The 21,199-nt window shown below is 44.6% G+C and overlaps 1 protein-coding gene across 1 annotated transcript in view; it reads left to right on the top strand.

The window, feature by feature from the left end:
* LOC130361571 (vomeronasal type-2 receptor 26-like) overlaps nt 1–1,918 on the top strand; it is a 45,344-nt gene extending 43,426 nt beyond the window's left edge. The window contains exons 5-6 of the mRNA XM_056565149.1: nt 1,637–1,767; nt 1,856–1,918. Of these exons, the coding sequence (XP_056421124.1) occupies nt 1,637–1,767; nt 1,856–1,918 (194 nt within the window). The remainder of the gene's footprint in view (nt 1–1,636; nt 1,768–1,855) is intronic.
* Nucleotides 1,919–21,199: the final 19,281 nt, after the last annotated feature.

Here is a 21,199-nt window from a genome sequence, read left to right as displayed (position 1 = left end):
ACACTCACCATTGAAGCCTGCAAGTCATGCCCACTTCCACAAAACCCAGCCTCCTTCTATTTTTGGCCTACAATCTCTTCAACACAACTCAACCCCTCCTGAGGACAGGATATAAGAATGACACATGAGGACAGCATATGAGTGCGGGATATAAATGAGGGTAAAACAGGTAATCAATTCTACTGTACGTTTGCCGTCCATGAGAAAAGAAGAGGAGTAGTCCCTGTCCTGAGGGTGGTGGGATCTCCAGATATCACTAAGTTGTAGTGTATAAGGTTTCCTTCTCAGGGATCGAGCCTGTGATGAGAGACATCAAAGTTACCCGAAAAGGGATCAACCTGGGGAAAAAGCGGGAGGTTGAAGTCGCCTCCTAGTAATAGCAGACCAGTAGCCAAGGCGGCTAGGACATCCTGAGTCCAGAGAAGGAAAGGAATTTGGTCCTGGTTGGGTGCATAAATATTTGCGAATGTGAACCGTTACCCCAGTAGTTCACAGTTTACAAACTGTCATATATCAGGGGGCTCCAGGTCATCCAGGCCGCCAGGCAGTATAAGATAGGGAGAAGAGGTCCTTTAAGTAACAAAGAAAAGGGGAAAAAAGATTAGTAGGAAACATAGCAAGAGTAGGAGGGAGTAGCCATAAGGCATTGGGGACACAGAGCTAGAAGAAGGGCCATAAGGGCCAGTAGTAAGATTAGAATCAGGCTAACCATGTATTTATTGGTGGTTACGCTAGGGTAAGGTAATGGGGAAAACATGGGTCTAAACCATGACCGCTAGAACACCTAAAGGGAGGCACTAAGGTAAATACCCGACTTCCTGTATCGGGGTTGGTTGGGGCTATGAACAACTAGTAAGATGGCTCGCTAGGCTTTCTTAGGGTGGTTAATGGTGTAAACAGATATGAGCAACATACATGTCAGACAAGTAGTCAGGAGACAATGTAGGTAAAGTAAATAGAGAGAAAGCAGGAGACTATGTGAAATAGCATGTATGTAACCAAGGGCTAACAATATGAAGATGCATGAGGCAGGCCCTTGGATTATGAAGAGGAGCCTAGTGGAGATAGGCAGAACCTAAAAAAGGGGGAACATGCAATGTGCATAGTATACATCAAACTTGACAGTAAAATAACACAATACAATTAGAACAAGTCAACTGGGACAGGACCGGTTGGTCCTCACAGGAAACTGTTGCCTGGTAGGGTCGTCTCACAGGGGACACATGTCAAATAAATGATGCAGTCATCAGGTCTTGCATTGTGTCAAAGGCGACTTTGGGGGCATGTGGTGTATATCCGGGCAATAGACCGCATTGGTGGAGGAGCAGAAGTAAGTTGAAAAAGTCTATGCCAATCGAGTAGAGGCACTTGAGGAAGCCGGAAAGTGGTCAGGAAAATCTGAAGATCTGCTGGATGGCGAAGTATTGCCGTAGTAGTCCGGTATTTAGCAATTAATGAGAATGGGAATCCCCATCTGTAAAGAATGCAAGCATTTTGCAGCAGTTGAAGTAGTGGTTTGAGCACAGCCCTCAATTTGAGTGCACGTAGAGACAAGTCAGGAAACAGGTGAATTGGATCACCATTGTAGGAGAGACACTTTGGACATCTGGCCTTTTTCATGATTTCTTCCTTCAAGATAAAATGGTGAACTCTAAAGATAATGTCTCTGGATTTTGCTGGGTCTGGGTGTTTCGCTCTGAGGGCTCTGTGAGCCCTGTCCAATTCCAGTGGAGTGTCCTGAGGTTTTTGGAGTATGCCGTTAAAGATGTTCTGTAGGGTATTTGCAATTTCTTGTTGGAACTGATTCCGGTAAACCTTTGACCCTTATGTTATTTCGCTTATTTCTATTGTCTAGGTCATCAAGGTGATCTATTTTCGCCGCTTGGTGGAGGAAGAGATTCTTTGTGGCTTCTTGTAGAGAATGGATTTGAGTGATGACAGTGGTACAAAATTCCTCTAAGCACTTTGTCCTTCAGTTGACTGATTTCTGCTTTGACTGGTTTAACCCCTTAAGGACTCAGGGTTTTTCCGTTTTTGCACTTTCGTTTTTTCCTCCTTACCTTTAAAAAATCATAACCCTTTCAATTTTCCACCTAAAAATCCATATTATGCCTTATTTTTTGCGTCGCCAATTCTACTTTGCAGTGACATTAGTCATTTTACCCAAAAATGCACGGCGAAACGGAAAAAAAAATCATTGTGCGACAAAATCGAAAAAAAAACGCCATTTTGTAACTTTTGGGGGCTTCCGTTTCTACGCAGTGCATATTTCGGTAAAAATTACACCTTATCATTATTCTGTAGGTCCATACGGTTAAAATGATACCCTACTTATATAGGTTTGATTTTGTCGCACTTCTGGAAAAAATCATAACTACATGCAGGAAAATTTATACGTTTAAAAATGTCAACTTCTGACCCCTATAACTTTTTATTTTTCCACGTACGGGGCGGTATGAGGACTCATTTTTTGCGCCGTGATCTGAAGTTTTTATTGGTATGATTTTTGTTTTGATCTGACTTTTTGATCACTTTTTATTCATTTTTTAATGTTATAAAAAGTTACCAAAATACGCTTTTTTGGACTTTGGAATTTTTTTGCGCGTACGCCATTGACCGTACGGCTTAATTAATGATATATTTTTATAGTTCGGACATTTACGCACGCGGCGATACCACATGTTTATTTTTATTTTTTTTTACACTGTTTTATTTTTCTTATGGGAAAAGGGGGGTGATTCAAACTTTTTTTAGGGAAGGGGTTAAATGACCTTTATTAACACTTTTTTTTTACTTTTTTTTTGCAGTGTTATAGGTCACATAGGGACCTATAACACTGCACATACTGATCTCTCATCCTGATCACAGGCGTGTATTAACACGCCTGTGATCAGTGTTATCGGCGCTTGACTGCTCCTGCCTGGATCTCAGGCACGGAGCAGTCATTCGTCGATCGGACACCGAGGAGGCAGGTAAGAGCCCTCCCGGTGTCCGATCAGCTGTTCGGGACGCCGCGATTTCACCGCGGCGGTCCCGAACAGCCCGACTGAGCAGCCGGGATACTTTCAGTTTCACTTTAGAAGCGGCGGTCAGCTTTGACCGCCGCTTCTAAAGGGTTAACACCGCACATCGCCGCGATCGGCGATGTGTGGTATTAGCCGCGGGTCCCGGCCGTTGATTAGCGCCGGGACCCACGCGATATGATGCGGGATCGCGGCGCGATCCCGCTTCATATCGCGGGAGCCGGCGCAGGACGTAAATATACGTCCTGCGTCGTTAAGGGGTTAAGGTCTTGTCACCAGGCAAGGCGTAGGTCAGTCACTATCGCATGGATATCAGATTTAGTCTGCAACAGAGCCAGTAATGCTTGCAGCTCAGGGTGGTTGTTTAACCCCTTAAGGACCCAGCCCAAATATACCTTAAGGACCCGGCCATTTTTTGAACATCTGACCACTGTCACTTTAAGAATTATTAACTCTGGGATGCTTTTACCTTTCATTCTGATTCCGAGATTAGTTTTTTCGTGACATATTCTAGTTTATGTTAGTGGTAACATTTTGTCGATATTTGCATCATTTCTTGGTGAAAAATTCCAAAGTTTGATGAAAAAATTGAAAATATTGAATTTTTTTTACTTTGAAGCTCTCTGCTTATAAGGAAAATGGATATTCCAAATAAATGTTATATTGATTCACATATACAATATGTCTACTTTATGTTTGCATCATAAAGTTGACATGTTTTTACTTTTGAAATACACCAGAGGGCTTCAAAGTATAGCAGAAATTTTCAAATTTTTCACAAAATTTTCAAAATCAGAATTTTTCAGGGACCACTTCAGTTTTGAAGTTGATTTGAAGGGCTTTCTTATCAAAAATACCCCATAAATGACCCCATTATGAAAACTGCACCCCTCGAAGTATTCAACATAACATTCAGAAAGTTTGTTAACCCTTTAGGTGTTTCCCAGGAATAGCAGCAAAGTGAAGGAGAAAATTCAAAATCTTCATTTTTTACACTTGCATGTTCTTGTAGACCCAGTTTTTGAATTTTTACAAGGGGTAATAGATGAAAAATCCCCCCAAAATTTGTAACCCAATTTCTCTCAAGTAAGGAAATACCTCATATGTGTATGTCAAGTGTTCGGCGGGTGCACTAGAGGGCTCAGAAGGAAAGGAGCGACAATGGGATTTTGGAGACGGAATTTTGCTGAATTGGTTTTTGGGGGGCATGTCACATTTAGGAAGCCCCTATGGTGCCAGAACAGCAGAAAACCCCCACATGGCATACCATTTTGGAAACTACACCCCTTAAGGCACGTAACAAGGGGTCCAGTGAGCCTTAACACCCCACAGGTGTTTGACGACTTTTCGTTAAAGTCGGATGTGTAAATGAAAAAAAAATGCAGTTTTTCCCCCAAATTTATCATTTTTACAAAGGGTAATGGGAAAAAATGCCCCCCAAAATTTGTAACCCCATCTCTTCTGAATATATAAATACCCCATGTTAGGACGTAAAATGCTCTGCGAGCGAACTACAATGCTCAGAAGAGAAGGAGTCACATTTAGCTTTTGGAAAGCAAATTTTGCTGAAATGGTGTTTGGGGGGCATGTCGTATTTAGGAAGCACCTAGGGTGCCAGAACAGCAAAAAAAAAAAAAAAAACACATGGCATAGTATTTTGGAAACTACACCCCTCAAGGAACGTAACAAGGGGTACGGTGAGCCTTAACACCTCACAGGTATTTCACAACTTTTTGTGAAAGTTGGATGTGTAAATGAAAAAACCTTTTTTCACAAAAATGCTGTGTTTTCCCCAAATTTTACATTTTTACAAGGGGTAATAGGAGAAAATGACCAGCAAAATTTGTAACCCCATTTCTTCTGAGTAGGGAAATACCCCATGTGTGGATGTCAATTGCTCTGCTGGCGCACTACAATGCTCAAAAGAGAAGGAGCCCCATTGAGCTTTTTGAAAGAGAATTTGTTTGGAATGGAAGTCGGGGGCCATGTGCGTTTACAAAGCCCACCGTGGTGCCAGAACAGTCGACCCCCCCCCACATGTGACCCCATTTTGGAAACTACACCCCTCACAGAATTTAATAAGTGGTGCAGTGAGTATTTACACCCCACTGGCGTTTGACAGATCTTTGGAACAGTGGGCTGTGGTAATGAAAAATTTAATTTTTAATTTTCACGGATCACTGTTCCAAAAATCTGTGGGGCACCTGTGGGGCGTAAATGCTCACTGTACCCCTTATTACATTACGTGAGGGGTGTATTTTCCAAAATGGGGTCACATGTGTGGGGGGGGGGTGCATTGTAATGGAACTATGGGGGATTTGTAAACACACGTGGCCTTCAATTCCGGAAAATTTTCTCTTCAAAATCCCAATGGCGCTCCTTCTCTTCTGAGCATTGTAGTGCACCTGCAGAGCACTTTACATCCACATATGGGGTATGTTCTTACTCAGAAGAAATGGGGTTACAAATTTTGGGGGACTTTTTTCCTATTTTCCCTTGTGAAAATTAAAAATTTAGGGTAACACCAGCATTTTAGGGAAAATTTTTTCTCATTTTCCCATCCAACTATTTTGTCAAACACCTGTGGGGTGTTAAGGCGCACTATACCCCTTGTTACTTTCCATGAGGGTGTAGTTTCCAAAATGGGGTCACATGTGGCTATTTATTTTTTTGTGTTTATGGCAGAACCGCTGTAAAATCATCCACCCCTGTGCAAATCACCAATTTAGGCCTCAAATGTACATAGTGTGCTTTCACTCCTGAGCCTTGTTGTGCGTTCCGCAGAACATTTTACACCCACATATATGGTATTTCCGTACTCAGGAGAAATTGCGTTACAAATTTTGGGGGTCTTTTTTTGCTTTTACCGCTTGTGAAAATAAAAAGTATGGGGCAACACCAGCATGTTAGTTTAAAAAATAAAAAAAAATAACACTAACAGGCTTGTGTAGACCCCAACTTTTCCTTTTCATAATGGGTAAAAGGAAAAAAAGCCTCCCAAATTTGTAGTGCAATTTCTCCCGAGTACGGAAATACCCCATATGTGACCCTAAACTGTTTCCTTGAAAAACGACAGGGCGCTGAAGTGAGAGAGTGCCATGCGCATTTGAGGACTTCATAGGGATTGCATAGGGGTGGACATAGGGGTATTCTACGCCAGTGATTCACAAACAGAGTGCCTCCAGCTGTTGCTAAACTCCCAGCATGCCTGGACAGTCAGTGGCTGTCCAGAAATGCTGGGAGTTGGTGATTTGCAACAGCTGGAGGCTCCGTTTTGGAAACACTGCCATACGATACGTTTTTCATTTTTATTGGGGAGGGGGGACAGTGTAAGGGGGTGTATATGTAGTGTTTTACCCTTTATTATGTGTTAGTGTAGTGTAGTGTTTTTAGGGTACGTTCACACTGGCGGGCGTTTACAGTGAGTTTACCGCTAGGAGTTTGTGCTGCGGCGACAAATTTGCCGCAGCCCAAACTTGAAGCAGAAAACTAACTGTAAACCTGCCTGTGTGAATGTACCCTGTACATTCACATGGGGGGACAAACCTCCAGCTGTTTCAAAACTACAACTCTGGGAGTTGTACTTTTGCAACAGCTGGAGGCACACCTAACTCAGTATTTCCTAACTTCAGTTACCTAACTCAGTTTTTTCAACCAGTGTGCCTCCAGCTTTTGCAAAACTACAACTCCCAGCATGTACTGATCGCCGAAGGGCATGCTGGGAGATGTAGTTATGCAACAGCTGGAGGTACACAACAACAACTCCCAGCATGCCGAAACAGCATGCTGGGATTTGCAGTTTTGCAACATCTGGAGAGCTATATTTTAGAGACCACTGCACAGTGATCTCCAAACTGTGGACCTCCAGATGTTGCAAAACTACAAATCCCAGCATGCTCAGACAGCAAACTGCTATGTGGGCATGCTGGGAGTTGTAGTTCTGCAAGATCTGGAGAGTGACAGTATAGAGATCATTGTGCAGTGGTCTGAAACTGTAGCTCTCCAGCTGTTGCAAAACTACAAATTCCAGCATGCCTAAATAGCTCTCTGGGCATGCTGGGAGTTGTAGTTTTGCAACATCTGGAGGGCTACAGTTTAGAGACCACTCTATAGTGGTCTCAGACTGTAGCCCTCCAGATGTTGCTAAGCAACTCACCGGCTTCCGTAGGATCCACGGAACTGCGTCGCCGTCCCCTTCTTCCGTCGATCGTCGCCCGCTGCCGCCGTCGATCGTCACCCGCTGCCGTCGCCGATGGGTGAGTGGACTTCGGCGCCGGTCCTGTGTCCTTTCCCCGTTCTGCCCCGCCTATTTTGGGTGGGCAGGACGGGGAAACCGAAAGTAAAGTCCCCCACCCCGATCTGCTATTGGTCATCGTGTCCTGGGTCCTTAAGTACCTGAAAGCCAGGGCGTATCCATACACCCTAGGTCCTTAAGGCGTTAAAGTGTTTGTCGCCATCTCAGGAGATGGTAAAGATGAGTCCGGGGGAGTAAGACAGGCGCAACTGAGCGGTCTGGCGTGCAATTACGCCTGCGGTTCTGCCGCCGTTCAGTCAGGGTATCATCTGAGGAGGAGTGATCAGTCCTTGGGACTGAGCCCACAGCTGTTTTATTCAAAATTTTAAATAATTTCTCCTTGGCAGGGGGGCGGGCACCCCAATAGTCGGGAGTATCACTATGTGCCACAGAGTCATGAGAGTCATCCTCCGAATGTGAGATATCAGAGTTCATTGTGTCTGTCCAATTTATAGCATTAACAGAAGGGGGGCCAGGTACAGGTTGTTGAAAGGATGACAGCAGTGGATAATGGTCTAGAGAACAATATGAGGCAGGTGGGACCACAGCAGAGTGGCTATGGGGTCCAGGTGGCCTTGCACTTTTTGGTGCAGTGGGGTGGGCATCTGTGATCCCAAAGGCACTATACGTCTGATGAGGGGGTGCTGGGTGCATGAGCTGTGGTGAGGCTGTTGTGCCAGGCATATATGCATCCTCAAGGTTTGTGCAGGCTTTCAGGGGGTAGTCGTGCGGTAATAACTAAATTATGAATTATGGTCATAACAATTGTTAATTATGAAAAATTTAAAATTATGAAAATTATTAAAAATATCAAAATTATGAGCTGGTGAATTGTGGACACAGCCAGTCAATACAATACAATACATCTATTTCCTCAGATATTAACAAGTTTTTTTCATGACAGGATGACATTAACACTTGAAGGAGTACTCCACCCCTAGACATTTTATAGGATTTATTGGATAGGGGATAAGATGTCAGATCGTAGGAGTCCCACTGCTGGGGATCCCCGGGATCAAGGCTGTGGCACCCAGCTATCATTAAAGCAAAGGGGCCGGAGCATCGTTACGTCACGGCTCCGCTCCCTCGTGACGTAACGCGCCATCACGACCCCCTCCGATAGACTTGCATTAAGGGGCGGGCCGTGACCTCACGAGGGGCGGAGCCGTGAACTCACGATGCTCTGGCCCCTGTATCGCTGGTCATTACGCACGGAGCAAGTATGCTCTGTGCTGTGATGATAGTGGGGTGCCGCAGCCGAGATCCCGGGGGTCCCCAGCAGCGGGACCCTGGCGATCTGACATCTTATCCCCTATCCTTAGGATAGGGGATAAGATGTCTAGGGGCGGAGTATCCCTTTAAGGATGTAGTTTTGCAATATACAATAATACACAGGTATTATAAAGTATGCAGATTTATTGGTTATAAGATTATAAACATAAATGAGTAATAAATACAATGATATATGCAAATTAATATCAATTAGATATATTAGTAAACATTGCAAGCTTGTTATTTGACTACATCTAGTAGAACCATACATGTGAGTAGTAAGTAACTTGTTACAAAAAAATAAAAGCTACAAAGTTAGGAATTTCATATAAGAAAAGGTTACATATCACTCTATCCAGAGGATGTTGAGCGGCATAGGCCATATTCGAATTCGCGAATATTCGCGAATATATGGACTAATATTCGTCATATTCGCTAAATTCGCATATTCGTAATATTCTCGTTTTATTTTTGCATATGCGAAAATTCGCGTATGCAAAAGATAACATGCGAAAATTAGCATATACAAAAATTAGCATAAGCGAAAATTCGCACGCCAGTCTCACACAGTAGTATTAGAGCCTTCTTTCACCACACAAGCTGGAAGCAGAGAGGGGTGATCACTGTGATGTGTACTGTGATAAAAAAATAAATAAAAGAAGAATATTCGTAATTACGGATATATAATGCTATATTCGCGAATATTCGCGAATATGCGATATTCAAGAATAATATTTGTATTGAGAATATTCGCGAGCAACACTACTCATGATATCAAGATGGGCAATATCTAATTATAGACATATCAATATGGAATGCTAAATACACTCCCTGACCCCTTCTAACCAACTACAAATCACATAACTCCAAGAATGAGCAAATCTATAAGGATATAAAGAATTTCCACCCCATTCTAGACTATTTTCTATACATGACCTTGGTAAGACTAGAGGTTAGAGATGCGCGAATCGAAGCTGACGAACCCAAATTTGTTACGAATTGCATGAAAAATTAGATTTGCAAAGAATGCGAATATCGCCGCGATTCGCTTCACTAAACTCCATTTTACAGTGTTCCAGGCTAAATGAGACCTAAAATGGTGGATCCACATGTCAGTACATGGGGCAGGGGATTATGGGAGGGCGGGAAATTGTGGCGGGATGACCCTGAATCACATGTGAGATGCAGCCTATCAGCATTCATTGACCCCTGTGATGTCACAGCCCCTATTTAATCGGCAGCCATCTTGCCTCTCTTCATTTCATCTATGCACTGAGATAGAGAGGACGGGACTGTGTGTGTGAATTGCTAATACCACAGTGTTACACTGCAACTGCTAGTCACATCAGCATTAGGGAAAGGCAGGATTGCAGAGTACTTTGGTGTTCTCACTGAGAAGGATCATTGATAGCTAAACCTCCTATTCACGTTATTGAGCATTGAAGCAGAGAGGGGCAGATAGCTGTCAGCGGCCTAATACAGATCTCCAAGCTGCCTGAACTTTCTGAAGCATCTTATCTCCTCATTTTTCAGCGCAATTCAGTGGTTTCTTTGCTCCATAAATCATCTGCTGCTCAGAATTGTGTGACAGAGTGCAATTTAGGGTTTAATCCCTTTTTTTTTTCTGGTGCTGCACTGTTGGGTCCTCCTGCTGTTCACAAATAAGTTATTTTTCAGCGAACTGTAGTGCATTTGTCTGCCCTTATATGTGCATACCACATGCCTACATCAAAGCAGTCTACTATTCTGTATCTGTAACAAGTCTAGATACAGGGAAAGTCCTGACTCCAGGCAAAAGTAATCACCTGCTGGTGTTTTTCAAACATCATCAGTGGATACCGCATACGGACATCCAAGTAGTGTACCATTTTGTACCTGTTAATCTGTCAAGGGCCTACATACTGTGAAAGTCCAAACAATAGTATTTACCGGCTGGTGTTTTACAAAAATATTGATTTTTTTTCTGCATATAGTTGCGCATATTACTGCCCTCATCAGTGCATACCGCATACGTTCATCCAAGTATTGTACCATTTTGTACCTGTTAATCCGTCAAGGGCCTACATACTGTGAAAGTCCAAACAATAGTATTCACCGACTGGTGTTTTACAAAAATACAGATGTTTTTCTACATCCAAGTATTGTACCATTTTGTACCTGTTACTCTTAATCACAATCTTAAGGATTGTGAAGGGCTAGTGCCTACTCACGCTGCTGGCAACTCCGGGCTGTGCCATTCATCCACTATATGGTCTCCTCATGGAGCCAACACCTCCAGGCTGTGTCATTCAGCCACTATATGGTGTCCTCATGCTGCCAACACCTCCATGCTGTGCCATTCAGCCACCATATGGTCTCCTCATGCTTCAGCCTCACCCAAGCTGTGTCATTCAGCCACTATATGGTATGCTCATGCTGCCAACACCTCCACGCTGTGTCATTCAGTCACTATATGGTCTCCTCACACTGATGCCACCACCAGGCTCTGTCATTGTGTTGCTGTGCGGCAGTGATTCTAAAAGTGATGTCGGTAATCTGCATGTTATTCTGAATAACAGTATTATTTCACTACCCCAGCAAACTCCATATGTGTCTTAGAACACAGAAAAGAGTTCTACACCCATATTGAGGCTGTCTGTAGGCTAGAAATAGCCTTTTTTAATATAGTTTCTGCGAACTTTTTTCAGAAAATTCGGCCAAATCAAATTTTTCAAAAGTTTGCTCATCTCTAATAGAGATGAGTGAACTTTTCAAAAATTTGATTTGGCCGATTCGCTGAATTTTTTCGAAAAGTTTGTTTCGGGTCGAATAAATTTGCGGTGAACCTATATTAAAAACGGCTATTTCTGGCCTACTGAGAGCCCCAATAGGAGTGCAGAAAATGTTGCCTTGCTGTAAGACGCATAGTGAATGTGATAGGTTAGTGAAATCATACTGTTTTTCACTATGTCATGCAGATTACAGGCATTGCCATTAGAATCACTGCTGCACAGCATCTATGTGGCAGCAGGAAGATCATAAGGTGTGAAAATTGAAGAGCCTAAAGAGATCTTTTATGTCCTATTTCATGTAATGTCGTGTGAAAATCACATTTTTTTCCTTACCCATTCTGGTGAGCATTGAGCTGGCAGTCCTCCGCCAGGCAAGATCCCCCTGTTCCAACACCTGGCTCTCAGTGCCCCCCTGACTATGAAAGTACGAATGTTTAATTTAATCCGTTATTGTTCATTGTTATTGCTCCAACATGTTTAATTGGATTCTTGTGATAATTCCACAGGTAATATGACGTCAACGGCCAAAGGGCCTCTGTCTTGAAAAAATTACTACCTCTAAGATTGAAAGATGACTGTTGAAATCTCTATTGAAGAGGTATGTTAGCTAGTGCTACCATCAAAAAAAAAATAATTGTGCCAGGCCCAGCAGAAACAGTAAGCCAAGGAGTTCCTGAAACACACAGGAGCAGTCAGGAGCAGGCATCAGCAGTACCCAAGAGGGTTTAATTACCCCATACATTGCAAGATAAAATTTGATATTTCAATTAAGCATGTATTTAGCTAGTGCTAAACATCCAAAAATTAAAGGCCCAAGGCCAGAAGCATCAGTAAGGCAAGTCGTTCCTGAAACACACAGGAACAGTCAGGAGCTGGCATCAGCAGTACCCAACAGGCTTTCATAACCCCTTGAATCGAAAAATCAATCTTGAATTTTCTATTAAGCATGGATTTATTTATTGCTAAACATCCAAAAATTAAAGGCCCAAGCCCGGAAGCATCAGTAAGGCAAGTAGTTCCAGAAAGAAACAGGAGCAGTCAGGAGCAGGCATCAGCAGTACCCAAGAGGTTTTAATAACCTTATAAATTGCAATATCAATGTTGAAATTTCAATTAAGAATGTATTTAGCTTGTGCTAAATATCCCAAAATTTAAGGGCCAATGCCAGAAGTAGCATTAAGTAAATTAGTTCCTGAAACAAACAGTCAGGAAAAGGCATCTGCAGCACACCAGGGGATTTCATAAGCAATAAGATTGAAATATCAATGTTGAAATTTCTATGAAGCACTCACGTTAGGTAGTGCTAACAACCAAACATATTAGGCAGAGGCCCAGCTGCATCCCAAAACAATCTAGTTGTTGAAAGACCCAGCCTGGATCTGGCAGGAGGATGCGTACATAAGAGGGCTTTCATTTAAAAATATCAAGTTTAAGTGTCCCAGGACCCAGCATGTGGCTATGAAGGATCAAATTGAACAAGGAGCCACATGTCACATGGTGGCACAATTACAGAGCCTGGAGGGGGCATATATGAGGATGACTCATACTCCGCAGTATGAGGAGACTATATGGCGTCTGAAAGGAACAGCCTGGAGGTGGCAGAAGCAATGTGAAGCCAATATGGATCACACAAATAGGAAATTGGTCCATCCAAAGAAGCAACATGTAATTCATTTGAGGATTTGAATTATTTAACTCAAGATCACCTGATAGCAGATTCGAGACTATATGGTGCCTGAATGCCCCATCCTTGAGGTGGCTGAAGCAATGGGAAGCCACTATGGATCACACAAATAGGAAATTGGTCCATCCAAAGATGCAACATGTAATTCATTTGAGGATTTGAATTATTTAACTCAAGATCACGTGATAGCATATTCTAGACTATACGGTGTCTGAAAGCCACATCCTTGAGGTGGCTGAAGCAATGCGAAGCCAATATGGATCACACAAATAGGAAATTGGTCCATCCCAACAAGCAACATTTAACTCATTTGAGGATTTGAATTATTTAACTCAAGATCACCTGATAGCAGATTCTATCTCAGAAATTCAGACAGACACTCCAATTTTAATAGAAAGTAAAAATGACAACCTTGAGACACTCATTAAGTGGATAACAGTGTTCAGTCACATGACACAGCAGTCACCTGTAGCCCAGTTCCATCAAATAAAGCCTTGCACAAAATTGATATTCCCACAATAAAGAATAGACTGAATAAAAAAAGGGGTAACTTCAGTGTTTATTAAAAGGTGTACTAGAAGAATTCAAAAGTTCTCTCAGTCAGAAGAAAATATTAAAGTTATTTTAGGTATGTTGTCTGACCAAATACCTTTGTGTAAGAACAAGCACATATCCAAACGATTAGACCGAGCTATACTGCACTTAAGAAAGGTACATAAGACAGTTAAGAAATCTCTGCAGCTTGTGGCCAAATCTGAAAAGAGCAAAAATATGGCAAAATCCTGCAGTGTACAGGAACACCTTACTGTTAATGGCAAAGAGGTAAATCCTTAACAAGTTGAAAGTATAAGCAGTCAGATTTAACAGACAGAAGATTTCTTTAAAATTTTTAAAGTTGCCGAGGTACAGAATTGCCCAACCACAGACAGAAAATGTCTAACAGAATCAACTCAAGTGATGGTTCATTAAGCTTGTGCAAGATTCCACAGGCCGAAGTAAATGGCAATTCAGCTACAAAAAATTCACTTTTGACTCCTTACAAATTTACGATGTCCTACCCAGTTACTCCTGAAGACAGTTCTAGCATTACCAGTATTACTGTATCAGATAAAGAAAATGCTATGCCAGTAGTTCCTACTGTGAAATCACTTTATGATGGCAAAGGGAAGCATTTAGTAAGTTGCAAACCAACTTATGAAGACTCAATAAGCTGAGCATGCATCGTGCCATTTGCGCCAGTCACTCAGAGGGACTCCCTGCCTCCATCTCCACTGTATACTACCACGTGGGTCCTCTTTCTCGCGTTCCGCATAATAACCCTCTACCTCCTCTAGCTGATCATGCTCCTCCTCTCCTGTCCGATGACTAGAAACACCGCCCATCTCATCAAACCTAAACTGTGCTCCTCTCTGCCCCTCATCCTCCTCCTCCAGTTCAGCCCCCACAGGGCGCATGTAGCCGTGAGATGTTGGCGCAACATCTCCATTGCCATGACCAGCCATCGTTTTAATAATTTGTTGTAGGCAATGTAGGAGTGGAATTACGTTGTTCATCGAGTAATCCAGGCGACTTACAAATAATGTGGCTTCCTCAAAGGGCCTCAGCAAACGGCAGGTGTCACATATGAGCTGCCACTGGTTCACATTGAAGTTACACAGGGGAGTACCCCTATCTGCTTGGATCATCAAGAAATCGGTTATGGCTTTTCTTTGTTCGTATAGTCTGTCCAACATATGGAGGGTGGAATTCCAACGTGTGGCAATGTCACAAATAAGACTATGTTGTGGGATACCGTTCTGATGCTGCAGCTCAAGGAGGGTGTGCTTTGCCGTGTACGAGTGACTGAAGTGCATGCACAGTTTCCTTCCCATTTTTAGGGTTAGGATGTCTTGCAAATGGGGTGAAGACTTCAGGAAGTGCTTGACAACCAGATTCAACACGTGTGCCATGCAGGGCGCATGTTTCACACTTCCTTGTCGCATCACGGACACAATGTTCTTCCCATTGTCCGTCACCATGGTTCCCATTTCCAGTTTTCGTGGAGTAAGCCATACTCCGATTTCTTGACAAATTAATTTTAGCACAGTTCCTCCCCTGTGTGACTTCGTTCACTAAGGCAAACCATGTGAAGAACAGCATGACTCTACTGTGCCCTACACACATGGTACGATGAAGGGCCACTAAGAATTGTACGTGCAGTGGAGGCCGAGGACACGCTGGAAGATGAGGAGGCGGCGTCGCACACTGTCACTGGACCAACTGCCTGAGAGCGAGGCTGGCTGAAAGAGGGAGTGGCGTGCCACTGGGTGATGCAGCAGGCTGGACCACCACTAGAGATGAGCGAATCGAAGTTGACGAACCCGAATTCGTTACGAATTTCATGAAAAATTCGATTTGCAACGAATATGAATATCGCCGCGATTCTATCACGCGAATCGCTTCATTAAACTCCATTTTACAGCGTTCCAGGCTATTGGAGACCTAAGATGGAGGATCCACATGTGAGTGCATGGGGCAGGGGATTATGGGACTGTGGGAAACAGCTTCGGGAATGAAGGTAGGCGGGCAGACCCTTAATCACATGTGAGATGCAGCCTATCAGTGTTCACTGACCCCTGTGATGACACAGCCCCTATATAATCGGCGGCCATCTTGCCTCTCTTCATTTCATCTATGCACTCAGATGGAGAGGACGGGACTGTGTGTGTGTGAATAGCTCATATCACAGCGTTACACTGCAACTGCTGGTCACATCAGCATTAGGGAAAGGCAGGAGTGCAGAGTGTTGTGCTGTTACACTGAGAAGGATCATTGATAGCTAAACCTCCTATTCACGTTATTGAGCATTGCAGCAGAGAGGGGCAGATAGCTGTCAGCTGCCTCATACAGATCTCCAAGCTGCCTGAACTTTTTGAAGCATCTTATCTCCTCATTTTTCAGCCCAATTGAGTTTATTTTTATTTGCTCCAAAAATCTTCTGCTGCAATTTAGGGTTTTTTTTTTTTTTTTTGGTGGTGCTGCACTGTTGGGTACTGCTGCTGTTCAGAAATAAGTCATATTAGTGTGGACTTTAGTGCCTTTTTACCATTTTTCACCTGTTACTCTGTCTCTGTGCTAAATTCAGTGTTATACCACACGTTATTCACCTGCCGGTGTATGAAAGAAAAAAAAAAGTTTTTCCTGCGTACAAATACGCTTAACAGTGGCCTTATCATTGCAAAGGGCCTACATACAAGCAAATAGTGTACCATATACTCCCTTTTTTTATGTCTCTGTGCTAAATTCAGTGTTATACCACATGTTATTCACCTGCCGGTGTATTTAAGAAAAAAAAAAGTTTTTCCTACGTACAAATACGCTTAACAGTGGCCTTATCATTGCAAAGGGCCTACATACAAGCAAATAGCGTACCATATACTACCTTTTTTTCTGTCTCTGTGCTAAATTCAGTGTTATACCACACGTTATACACCTGCCGGTGTATTAAAGAAAAAAAAAAGTTTTCCTGCGTACAAATATGCTTAACAGTGCGCTCATCATTGCAAAGGGCATACATACAACCAAGTAGTGTACTATTTAGTACCTATATTTCTGTCTCGGTGCTAAATTCAGTGCTATTCCACACATTAGTATAGACCGGCTGGTATATTTTTAAAAAAAAAGTGTTTTTACTGCGTAGAAATAAGCATACCAGTGCGCTCATCATTGCAAAGGGCATACATACAACAAAGGAGTGTACTATTTAGTAACTGTTCTGTCTATGGCCTATATACTTTGAAAGGAAAGCCGTAAGTAATCGCCTGCTGCTGTTCTATACCCTCATAAACGCACTAAGTATGTCAGGCAGGGAAGTGCCAGGACGTGCACAGAGAAGGGGCAGAGGCCTACATATGTCAGGCAGAGTTGGCAGCAGACTTGGGGCGAGTGGCAGCAGGAGTCGCAGCAATAGGCCTGAGCTCCTGTTAAAACCCAGTGGTCGTGTAGTCGACCCATCTCTCCTCGTCAATTGGTTTGCACACTCATCCCCATCATCACAAGCGACATGTGACAACCCCAGTCAAGAGTCGGTGGGTTCCTCAGACACAACCCTCAGTTTGCATGGCCCGGGAGCAGTCCCTGTAATCCCATTGCCTTTGTCCTATGCTGTTCCCTCTCCAAAAGAAGTATCTCATCCTTTGGGTTCAGCTCCACTATTTAGCAAGGACGATGTAATAGAGGACAGTCAGCATCTAATGGGCGGCCAAGAATGTGAGGAGACATGCGTCCCTTGCTCTGCAAGGCGGCCAAGTAGTGATGCGGAGAGTGACGTGGGAGGCGGTGTTTCAATTGCTCAGGGTCCTGAGGCAGACACTGTTGTGGAACACGAGGAGGACATCAGTGATGTGCCCACATCTTTTGATGATGATGAAGCCGATCGCAATTGGGAGCCGAGTGCAGAAGCCGGGGCTTCATCATCATCAGGAGAAGAGATTTGCTCTTTGTCTATGAGGCAGCAAGGCGGTAGCACGGTTGGCAATCAGCGTGGTGGTGGCAGTAGTGGAGATTCAGGAGCCAAACGTGCCAGGGGGAGACCACCTGCTTCGCGGCAAGCTACCATTCAGGGAGGTAGTGGAACAGGGGTTCCTTGAGACGGTGCCAATAGCAGTGAAATAGTGCGAACTACGGGTGGGAAAATCAGCTACTCTGCGGTGTGGTTATTCTTCATAAAGAAACCGGAGGACCTTAGCGTAGTCACATGCAAAATCTGTGGTCAGAAAGTGAAGCGTGGTCAGGGTCCCAAACTCGGCACCACGGCCCTGCGTCAACGCATGATTCGCCACCATAAAGCAGCCTGGGATAACCGTGGCTCCGAGGTAGTGGTCCAGCCTGCCGCATCAACCAGTGGCCATCCGCTCCCTCCGTCATCCAGTCAAGGCTCCACCACCTCAGCCGAAGGGAGCATTGTGTCAAACCATCCTTCTTGCGCTCCTGCTTCCTCCGCTCGTAGTCAGCCATTCCGCCAACAATTGATCGGCGATGCTATGTCCAAGAAACAACAGTATGCGCCCACTCATCCAACGGCGCAGAAGTTGAACGTGCTCCTGTCCAAGTTGCTGGTGTTGCAGTCCCTCCCTTTCCAACTGGTGGACTCTGCAGCTTTCAGGGAATTGATGACTTGTGCCGAGCCGAGGTGGAGAGTCCCAAGCCGTCATTTCTTTGCGAAGAAGGCAGTACCAGCCCTGCATAAGTTTGTACAAGAGAAGGTGAGCCAGTCCTTGAGCCTGTTGGTGTGTTCAAAAGTGCACGGCAGCGCCGACGTGTGGAGCTGTAACTACGGGCAGGGACAATACATGTCTTTTACGGCCCACTGGGTAAATGTTGTTCCTGCACAGCCACAACAGCAACTTGGACACGTCACACCGCTTCCTCCTCCACGCTCTCGCTCCCAGGCAGTTGGTCCTTTTACAGTGTGCGCCACCTCCTCCTCCCCCGTGTCCTCGGCCTCCACTGAACATCCAAATCTCGGTGGCCCTTCATCGTACCACATGTGTAGGGTACAGCGGTGTCAAGCCGTCCTTCACATGGTTTGCCTTGGCGAACGGAGTCACACGGGAGGAATTGCTGAAGTTCATTAGGGAAGAAATTCGAGTATGGCTTACTCCACGAAATCTGGAAATGGAAACCATGGTGAACGACAATGGGAAGAACATTGTGGCCGCGCTGCGACAAGGAAGTGTGAACATCCGCCCTGCATGGCACACGTGTTGAATCTGGTTGTCAAGAAGTTTATCAAGTCTTCACCCCATTTGCAAGACGTCCTAACATTGGCAAGGAAACTGTGCATGCACTTCAGCCACTCGTACACTGCCAAGCACACTTTGCTTGAGCTGCAGCGTTAGAATGGTATCCCACAACATAGTCTCTTTTGTGACGTTGCCACACGTTGGAATTCCACCCTCCATATGTTGGACAGACTATACGAACAAAGAAAAGCCATCATGGATTTTTTGATGATACAAGCAGATATTAGTACTCCCCTGTGTAACTTCAATGTGAACGAGTGGCAGCTCATACGTGACACCTGCCGTTTGCTGAGGCCCTTTGAGAAAGCCACTTTTTTTGTTAGTCGCTCGAATTACGCCATGAACGAAATAATTCCACTCCTACATTTACTCCAAAAAATGATTGAAAACATGACTGGTCACAGAAATGGAGATGTTGCGCCTACATCAGAAGGCTACATGAGTCCTGTGGGGGATGAACTGGAGGAGGATGATGAGGGGCAGAACGGAGCACAGTTTACGGTGGATGAGATGGCCGGTGTTTCTGGTCATTGGACAGGAGAGAAGGAGCAGGAGCAGCCAGAGGAGCTGGATGGTTATTACGAGGGAGGCGAGACAGAGGACCCAGACACACTGTGGCAGTATGCAGTGGAGATGGAGGCAGATAGTCCCTGCGAGTCACTGGCACAAATGGCACGATGCATGCTGAGTTGCTTGTGTAGTGACCCCCGAATTGTCAAAATTCGTCAGCGCAATGACTTTTGGATCTCCACCTTATAAGACCCTCGCTACCGGCCCAGAATGGGGGCCTTTTTTACACCCACTGAGAGGGAGGACAAACTGACCTACTTCAGGGAGCTTCTACATAGTCGGTTGGCCGATGCCTATCGGCCACATGGTCCATCCACTCGCAGGTCTGACTCGGGGGGCCCTCTGCGCTCACCTTCCACTGCCACGGCTGCTGGGGAGGGGAGGGGTGGCAGGAGCAGTACCGGCTCAATTAGCAGCAGCCTGAGTCTACAGTCGCTGATGAGTAGCTTCCTTCATTTGCATTGTGAAGCTACTCATCAGCAGCAGGTGGACATGGAGCAGGACCTGAACCAGCAGGTGGTGGTTTACCTCGACATGACCCTGCCAACAACCGTTGAAGATCCGCTGGACTTCTGGGCAGCCAAACTCGATTTATGGGCGCAACTAGCGGAGTTTGCACTGGAAAAGCTGTCCTGCCTGGCCAGTAGTGTGCCATCAGAGCGGGTGTTTAGTGCGGACGGGGCCATAGTCACCCCAAGGCGAACTCGTCTGTCCACTAAAAATGTGGAGAGACTGACGCTTGTCAAGATGAATCAGGGATGGATCAGCCAGGATTTCCAGCCACCAATGACAGATGGGTCTGAGTAGATTGATCTTGCTCCTACAACAACATTTTCTGTATTGTGGTTGGTTATGAAACCTTCTGGGGCAGACCTGGGGATTGTACGGCCCGCTTGACACATATGGCCCTTTGATTGGCTCTGACCGGCCCGTGCTGATTGGGGGACAACTATGCTGCCTAATCTGGGGGACATCTATGCTGTCTAATCTGGGGGACAAGTATACTCCTAATCTGGGGGACATCTATGCTGCCTAATCTGGGTTACATCTATGCTGCCTACTCTGGGGGACTAGTTTGCTCCTAATCTGGGGGACATCTATGCTGCCTAATCTGGGTGACATCTATGCTGCCTAATCTGGGGGACAACTATGCTCCTAATCTGGGGGACATCTATGCTGCCTAATCTGGGTGACATCTATGCTGCCTACTCTGGCGGACAAGTATGCTCCTAATCTGGGGGACATCTATGCTGCGTAATCTGGGGGACAACTATGCTCCTAATATGGGGAAAACTGAAGCTTCTGGCCTTGGGCCTATCATTTTTGAAGTTTAGCAGTAGGAGCAGGGACTTAATAAACGCCAGCTTATGACCCTCACTTACTGGTAATTCCTCATTTTAAGATTAAATAATTGCAATCACAGATCCCTATCACAAACTGGTTTCAGCGTGCAACACGCACCTGTCCTTGAAAGATAGAGACACGCTAATACGTTCAGTGGAGCGCTAGTGCGGCCCAGGACATCTGAGGCCATAACACACCTTTTATTGCTTGATCTCGCAATTGATCGGGCAAGGTAAGGGGTTATTAAAGCCTCTTGGGTACTGCTGAGGCCTACTCCTGACTGCTCCTGGTGCAATGTATGGAGTAATTAAACACTCTTGGGTAGTGTTATTGTTAAATTTACTGGTAATTTTATCAGTAATAAAATTGAATTTTGCAGAATGCTAACCGTTACACAACGGAACGCTTGTTGTGTGTGATTTTTTTATGAAAAATAAAATAAATAGATGGAGAGGGAT

Source organism: Hyla sarda, chromosome 1 (assembly GCF_029499605.1).
Source record: "Hyla sarda isolate aHylSar1 chromosome 1, aHylSar1.hap1, whole genome shotgun sequence".
Taxonomy (NCBI): domain Eukaryota; kingdom Metazoa; phylum Chordata; class Amphibia; order Anura; family Hylidae; genus Hyla; species Hyla sarda.
This window is presented reverse-complemented; position numbering and strand designations above follow the sequence as displayed.